Source organism: Melanostigma gelatinosum (assembly GCF_949748355.1).
Source record: "Melanostigma gelatinosum genome assembly, chromosome: 9".
NCBI lineage: Eukaryota > Metazoa > Chordata > Actinopteri > Perciformes > Zoarcidae > Melanostigma > Melanostigma gelatinosum.
In genome coordinates this window covers 10658032-10666815 of record NC_136642.1, presented here as the reverse complement: position 1 = coordinate 10666815, position 8784 = coordinate 10658032, and the positions used below count along the sequence as shown (strand labels likewise).

Genomic DNA, 8784 nt, shown 5'->3' with positions numbered 1-8784 from the left:
TTTGTTCTGTGCGAGGTGAAGCGTAGGACAAGGCATTAAGCACTAAAAGCATGAAGATTGTTTTTTTCAATCTGTCCTTTTTTCAAAGCTGCATTCATTTTAGTGTTCATGAGAGGGCAACAGATGAAGTCACTACACATTCAGAGTTCCTTTCTAGCAGTAAATTAAAACCATTTTAATACCATTAATGACAACTATTGAAACCTACCAACTGTTTTTGATCGTGGTAGACCTTTTGATTTGGAATGTTCCTGACCTTTTCTAATATTACACCATAGAAATACTCCGTTTCTGACAAAAACAAAAACAAAACAGGCTTCAAATTTCATCATCCAACATTGCTGAATGAAACTACGATACATCATCAATATCCAGTAGGTTGCTCATGGTACTTGGTTATTTCACATGCTATTTTAGTGGGTTAAACTGCAAAAGCGGATACAGCGGTGTAACTGCATTGACTCAACAACAGAAAATAGATCTCTTAGTCATGTAAAAATGACGCCCACCACCAATCTCCTAGTCCTCGCTGTCTCCCTGCTCTCCCTCCTTACTGCCCAAGTCACCCCTGTTGCGGAGACCTCTCCGTCCCCCCCATCTCAGCAAATAGACCGCTCACAGAGGCCTTTCACCGCGGAGCCCAAGGCTAGCCCCAGCCCCCCTTTCCTTCTCCTCGCCATGCAGGTCAAAATCAGGCCGGCAGCCCGCCAAGGCAGGACCAAAACCCCCGAGAAACTTCCGGAAACCTCAGAGGGAGTTCTTGAGACGCCTCCAAGACCCCTTGCCCAGGTCATGTTCCCCAAGAATGTGACTTCATCAGAGGCCCTCGCACCTCCCTTAGGCGCCGCCCAGGTAGAGCCCATTAAACCTCGTCTGATGGACATATGGATGGATGTATGTCGGGGTTATTATGACGTCATGGGACAGTTTGACAGCGCTTTCAACTGCTCCAAGGACAGCTTCGTCTTTTGCTGTGGAACCTGCCACTACCGCTTCTGCTGCCCAGATCGCACCCGGCAACTGGAGCAGGACATCTGTAAAAACTACGACTCTCCAGACTGGGCCAAGCCACAGACAGACGCCATGATGTTATCAGATGATTTAGGTCCTGACCCGGACTTTGATCCGCTGAAGCAGCAGAGCCACAACACGGGCTTCGTCATCGGAGGCGTCATCGTTTTCATGGTGGCTGTCGCCGTGGGCATCAAGGTGGTCTTCAACAAGGTGCAACAGGAAGCCAACCAAAGGGACCTAAATATGCCCAGGTGAGGCTTTGAAAAATATTTTTCCATCACCTCTCACTGCTGGATTTGTTACTTCCATATGAATACTGTAATAAAATTCGGTCTTCGGGACTCCACAAAAGGCCCACATTCATCACCATGGGCTCAGAATGATGTTGTTAGTCATCAGATGAAACATATTTGATCTTCATCGAGTGGCTGCTGCAGATTCCTCTCAGCTTTATATCTTATATTGCCCGTAATCTTGGCAATAAAGATTTGCATTTAGATTTTTGTACAGGTTGCAGTTTTCTGTCTTGGGGTGCAGTGGTGGAGGACGACAGTTGTCGACTTATATAGAGCGAGAGGTTGATCCTTTAAAGAATGGTAATGATTAATAGAGTATTGTTGTCTTCTAATTCTGCTTATTCAAGCACAGTTACAGGTTAATCATTGTCCACAAATTAATAACCAAACAATTGGTGTTTATGAAAAAGATTTTAACACCACATACATCTCATATAACAAATATGAGATTGACATTTTCATAAATTGATCTCAAATTAAATGATTTACATTTATCCTCACATGAATATGATCGATCACTTACCCACCAATCCAATGTCCGAAACCGATACCCTGTAAACAATATCGACAATGATGAATATGAAAAATCAAAACATAGACTGCGTGACATAACTTCATGAATTTGATATGATCGGCAGCCGTTAGCCAATAGTTTATTGCCGATTTCATCTTGTGTTTCCCTTTTTTTTAATTTATTTTATTACTTCATTAGAGCCCTGGTCGACATGTTGCGGCACCAGTCGAGCCCAGTCCAGCAGGATGAGAGAAACAACAGCGTGGCTTTGGCTGTAGCGGACACACAGGGGACACTGGGGAGACCTCCGAAAAATCTTTATGCCCCAGGACTGCCCAGCAAGGACAACAGATGTGAGAGTTCAGGTTATTTTACAGCATGAGTGAATAGCACAGTCAGAGCCCCAACCAGAGCTTTGTAACAGCATCCTCTGTGTGCCGGGGCACATCGTGTTTGTAGCCATTGTGGAAAAAAACAGAACAGAATATCTATGCTTTATATGAAGATGGTGAGAAGCACTGTGCATGTGAGATGACGTGAAGGTGAATTGATGCAAAAATGTCTTTGGCTGCTTTCATCTTTGTATGTTAAAGGACCATTGAACTGGAAACTGCCTGACATCCATTTTGAGCTGATTACCTTGTGTTCTTCTTGCAGTGGGCAATTTGCAACACAATTTCATCCACTCATCAGGCACCAGCCCCAAACACACCGCAACTATCGGTAAGGCAGCTGGTGAAAGCCGGGCTCCTCTGTGAATTGCATGTAATCACCACGATGCTTCATTTACTTTGTTCAGTTTCATTTAAGCTCAACAGTAGACTCATTCATCCCAACAATAATAATGATTATCAGAGCTTTGGTTGCTTGTGTTGAAAGCAAGTTAAAGTCTGTCTGTGAATGTCAGCAGATTCTCACACGGCTACGTGCAGCGCGCTCTAGCCAGAGGAGCAAATCTCATTTAACACACAGTTGTTTTCTCGCTGTGGTCCCTGTAGAACGCACCCCTCGAATGAACAACGCTCAGCTGGCAGCTGGAGGCACCCTGCTTTCCAGTAAACACAACAACACCAAATCCCAGCCGTCCTTCCACCACTCCCTGCACAACCTGGCTCAGCTGCCGCCCTCCTATGAGAGTGCCACCAAGCCTGAGCTCAACAGATATTCCTCGCTCAAACGCCTCGGTAAGTATCTTCATTTTACGAGAAATAAGGACAAAATGTACCAGTCTGTCTGCCCCTCTCTTCCCTCGCAGCTGTTCCGCGAGCACTGAAGCACGGTGACACTCTTGACACCAGGGCACAAAGTGCAGGATGCATCATTATGTGCTGATGCTATTTACTGTGGTGATAAACAATTCAGAGAAATTTTGTTTGGCTTCCAGAGAAAGGTCTTGATGAGTACTCGTCTGGTTACTGCACCACCAAGAGACGGCCTCACACAGCCCAGCCGGCTCTCCAGTCTTCTCAGCACCACCTCCACTGGGGTGGAGACTACACCCTCAGTGGTAGAGGAACCCTCCCCAGGCATGCAGTCCGTCCCTGGATCCCGCCGCCACCTTCTGGCATGCCTGCCTCACCAACCCCCAACCCTTACCCTCTGGATCCCCCGGAGCCCCACTACAACCCTAATTATGACACTCTCTCCAAGACCGCGAGGAAAGTCAAATCCTCTGACCAGCTGCTCAACATGGGTGACGTCCCTGGCAACACAGGAACACTGTCCAGGTTGTCCAAGAACCAGCAACACCAGTACTACAAAGCCATGGTTGCCTCCAATAAGAACTCCAACACGCAGACCCTCACCAGGAAGACCCAGGACAGGCAGACCCAGGACAGGCAGACCCAGGACAGGCAGGACAGGCAGACCCAGGACAGGCAGACCCAGGACAGGCAGGACAGGCAGACCCAGGACAGGCAGACCCAGGACAGGCAGACCCAGGACAGGCAGGACAGGCAGGATAGGCAGGACAGGCAGGATAGGCAGGACAGGCAGGACAGGCAGGATAGGCAGGACAGGCAGGACAGGCAGGACAGACAGGAACGGTTGCTCATGTCCCCGGACCATTTGGAGGAAAGGATGGGGGTCGGCGGGATGGGGGTTGCAGATCCATACGCCCACACAGGAGGGATTGTCCCCACGCTGCCTCGCCAGCAGAAGGCCCAGTCACAGCAGAACGTCTGCGCCACGCCCTCCCTCGACCGACACCACATGATCAAGATGAACTCTCACCCCACGTCTGGACGAGAGCAGGAGAGGAGCACGGCCATGACGGGGCACATGAGCGGGGGCATGGGCTGGGCGGGGGAGCCGCCCGCGCAGGGGGTAGTCATGGGAACGGGAACACTAGGGGGCCACAGCGCCAGAAGGATGGCTTTTGCAGCGAAACGGCAGAACACCATTGAGCAGCTACATTTCATACCGGGAGGGGGCGGTGGGGGGTCGGCAGGAAGCGGAGGAGGGAGTCAGGGCATCAGGACGGGGAGCAAAAATGAGGTGACGGTGTGAGGTTTGTGCCTAATGTAGAGTTTACCCCTCATCAAAGATATGGGACTAGATCACCCTTCTGCATTTAACTATTAGATATTCAACTACAAGAAATAAAACTAGAAGTATAACGTATAGTAACAGTATAACGTGTTTAGGCTATTGAAATTTGTGTTACCTTGTAATTAAATCGCTTAAATATGATTACTTAATTGAAACTCTAGATGGGGAATATCTGTTCCAATTATGTAATAGCCTACATCAGCCATATTTTGGAACAAAATTTGCCATATTGCCATATACAGCGGTGCCATTACTATAGATAGACTGACTGGAAGGGTGAAACAAAACCAACAAAAGTGTCGTTCATAATTTAGTTTTTATATTTTGCAAAACGTACTCAGGAGCCATATTAGATAGGGAACAAGACGATATATATACATATATATACTGTACGTATATATACATATATATATATATACGTATATATGTATATATACATATTTATACGTATATATACATATATATATATATATATATAGAGAGAGGTTGATGAAGAGGAGCAGCATCTGGAATATTGTATCACAGAATTCAATGGAGAATTGAGCCAACTACCTGCTGGACTGTCAGCCTATTCAGCTCTTGCCGACAATGATTTATCAAACTGAACCTCACGGGGGAGAAGCCCGGTGGACCAGATGAGTGTGAATAAACCGTGTGCCTGGTGAGGGATTTTGGAGATCTGACACCTGAACCTCATCACAGGGAGAAGGAACGGATTTTTGTTGCTTCCCATGTGAATGAGTGGACGAGGTGGGGGCTGTTTCTTACTGGGACACTGCAGCCTTGGAAGGATTTGAAAGCGCGGACATACCCACACTACCAATCTGACGCCTGGGTTGCCTAGTTTTCCATGTGACCTTAGATCCAAACCCCCAGACGGACTCACACACTGATCACTGTTACACTACAGGAGTGTAAACTGATGTTAGAGTACGTTATGGGTGAGTTTCCCCTCATGTTCCCATCTCAAGATCAGGACCTAACTGTAAAAACGATGGGCCACCAAATAATATAGAGCCATCTGCCATGTTATTACAGAAATATCTTGACACAAACACAGACGAGTCAAGAGACGCATGTGTTCAGTTTACCAATAAAACGACAACTTGCTTTACTGCGGGTTGTGAACGAAGAGCAAAGGTTTTTCTACAGAGCACAAATGAATAGACTGTGATGCAGACATTGCACTTACACAACTGTCCTTCAAAGCCATTTATGGAGATACAAAGAAAATACCACAGAGGAAGCTGGTCTGACAATCACCATTTTATTATTCTCACCAGGTGACAAATTATACAAGTCGGTGATATTTTGTACAGTCAAAGGATTGGCTTCAGAGCAAGCCAAAAATAACCTCTGAGTCAGGAGAGAGAGGGCGACCCGAGGCTTTCTCCTGCGTGGCTCAATATGGCGTAAGAGACTCGGATGGTTAGGAAGCCCTCCCCGTCCTCAAGAGGAAGAACTTGCTGTATCATAACGCACTTCAGCCAGTTATAAAAAACAAACAAAAAGAAAAGAAAAAAAATCTTCATCAATAACAACGCTTATCAATACTAAGGGCTATCCTATCCTATACACTGTAGTATGTGATATCTGTGGTCCATATAAAATGCTATCTCTTTTTCTTGATTTTGTGTTGATATTGTCATGATGTGTTAAGTATTAATGTGTACAAAAAACAAGAGCAATTTAAGCACAGTTCATAGAGAAACGGAGACAAAAAAAAACTTTGCACAAATCTATCCCCTGTTATTTGCACCAGATACAGACATGCGTTGTATCGCGTCCTCGAGGTTTACATTCTGTACAAGCACGGCCGACATTGTGACCGATCACTTGAAGGTATTGTATAGAGAGGATTTTTTAAAACATGGAATCAGAGATAATTACGCAGATCAATGAAGGAACTTGTTACTGCTTGGTTTCTGTTCAGCCATGTGAAAGGGTACAGAGAAGAAATACTGACAAACAGGAACACCGATTTCATTTGGACAATCTTCCTTATACACAGTGCTACATGTAGTTGTTATGAATATGATGGAGTGTTATTATTAATGATTATTATAACTGTTATGGTTATTATTAACAATTATCTTATAATGTGATGTTCTTTTACTTGGTGGGATTTCAGTGTTTATTGTTTTTAGAAAACTAGCATTCTCACGACTAGTTGGTGTTTTCATACATCTGGTCATAAATTCAAGTTTTTAAAAACATTCTGAATCTTGATGCATGCCAGCTCCATTTCATTGAGAGGCAGTTACAGTATGCCTGGATTTGAAGGTCATCGATATGTACTGTGCCTAGACATCGGCCTTATGACTTCTTGATCTCAAGTGATTACTTAGGTTTCCACTCGGGTACAAAAATATCTATTGAAAAAATCTGCCGCCTTCTAAACGTATGTGTAGACGACGGTGTTTTAACAACCAGTGAGGGGTAGATGTGTTTGGGACGGGCCAGACGTTGTTAAACCAGACCGGAGGCGGTCTGTTGTCTCAACTGCAGCAGCCTGACCCAATAACATATTATGGGTTGTATACACTAAACCCATGATGCCATAATGTATGTGTTTTTGGATGAATGTTTACCGGGTGGAGAAAAACGAAGGTCTAATGGAAACCTGAATGCTTTGAGTGTCTTTTTCAGGGAAATAGGACAGGTGACATACAGTAGTATTAGATTTTTTTAATAGAGCCACAAAAGGTCTGTAGCAAAGTCTGTAATATCTCACAAGCCATATCTATCGAAACTCATTATCACAATTTTATAAATGGTTAATCTAATTTGTGAAAGTATTGTATTTTGTATAGCTAGTACAATCAGAATATTTTGAGTCTTCAACATTAATTTGAGGATTCTACAAATTACGTGTTAGTATTTAATGAGTTGTACAGTGCCAAATTCATAATATTTAGTTGTCTTTCTATTGTCATAGCCTCCTACAAAACTACAGGGGATATTTATTTTTCACAACTAAGAACTCACAGACAGACAAGTCAGCTAAAAAGCTGAGAAAGAAATGAATGAATACGGTGTGTGTTTTTAACATTATGAATTCATTTAGAGAGAGGATGGTTAATGGCCACCTGAAATGTAAAGCATTATTAACAGTAAATGGTATGGACAGGGATTGTGTCCATTAATGAAATTCATGGATTTATTTTCATGCCTATATAGATTTCAAAACAACCCTTTTCTTATTTTTCAATGCATTGCTCCCCTTGGATACGACAGTGACTCTCAAAGAATTTGTATAATAAAGTTGATGGAAAAAAGGTTTGTTATTTATTATACAGTGTAAGTTTCTTGCATTAATGTTCTTGAATTATTATTTTTATTATTATTATGAATGTTATAATAATAAATAATAACCAAGGCACTGTTTTCTGTCATTCAGTGATATATTCTTATCTTAGTGTGGAATGTTTTAACGGTATCCTCAACCATTTGGCCCCTCACACTCTTTTCTTAAAGAAACAAACATTTTCTGCACATTGCACCTATACCTTGCAACGATATTAATATTAGTGAACTGGGCTGTATGCCTTACAGTTACTGCACTTGGAGGAGTAGACCGCCAAGTGCTTTCTCACACAAATCTATCGACAATAGTTCAGACTTCAGTTAGACTTGTTCATTGTTTGCAATTCAGGAAAATCTTACGAATTTGATGTGTAATCTAGTTAAAGTGAGACTCTGTAATAAAACAGATGGCAAGCCAATGAGCTAGGCCTACTCCTCTGTTTCAGCAGAAATCTATGTTTTCAGCATAGAATTTAGCTCACATTGACGTTTTCAGTGAGGAAGTATTTGGCTCCTCAACTTAAATACAAGTAGCAAGCTGCAAAATAAAAATACTTGATTAAAAGCAAAAGTCCTGCAGTGACATATTAAGTCGTATGAGCGAAATGCACTTAAAGCATCAAAAGCTATTAAAAGTATTCATGAAGCAGAAAATGTGATTATTATTACTGGCACATTCATGTAGCTGTTGAAGCTGAAGATGCAGCTAGTTCGACATCGACACTTGTCTTAATCTGTAACAAGTAGAAAGTAAAATATTTCTCGTGATTTACTGTGGAGTAGAAATATTAAACAGCACAAAATGGAAATACACAAATAAAGTACAAGCACCTCAAATGTGTAAGTATAGCAGTGGTGTAGGTTTTGAGACCAGTGGCTTGATCAATCAGAGACAATATTGAGATTCTAAAATAATCACAAGACAAATTAATGTTTTACAAGGGGTCAAACCAGAAGCAACGGCTCTATATTAACAAAAAGCCATTAGTCTTCAGTATGTTAGCGAGCACACAGTGGCTCTATGATACAATATCTCACATCAGGATGTGAGATATTGTATAAGCCACATTAGGGCGATACAGTGCCAGTGGGAGTGGGCAACAG

General features: G+C 43.0%; 1 protein-coding gene across 1 annotated transcript; it reads left to right on the top strand.

Moving 5' to 3' along the window:
* Positions 1 to 477: 477 nt before the first annotated feature.
* On the top strand, positions 478 to 4332 carry shisa7a (shisa family member 7a; the record flags this gene model as incomplete). The annotated part of the gene is made up of 6 exons (XM_079276242.1): positions 478 to 1265; positions 2023 to 2177; positions 2482 to 2547; positions 2823 to 3008; positions 3209 to 3647; positions 3816 to 4332. The coding sequence occupies exons 1-6, from the start codon at positions 499 to 501 to the stop codon at positions 4330 to 4332; spliced, it is 2130 nt and encodes a 709-aa protein (XP_079132368.1). The 5' UTR covers positions 478 to 498.
* Positions 4333 to 8784: the final 4452 nt, after the last annotated feature.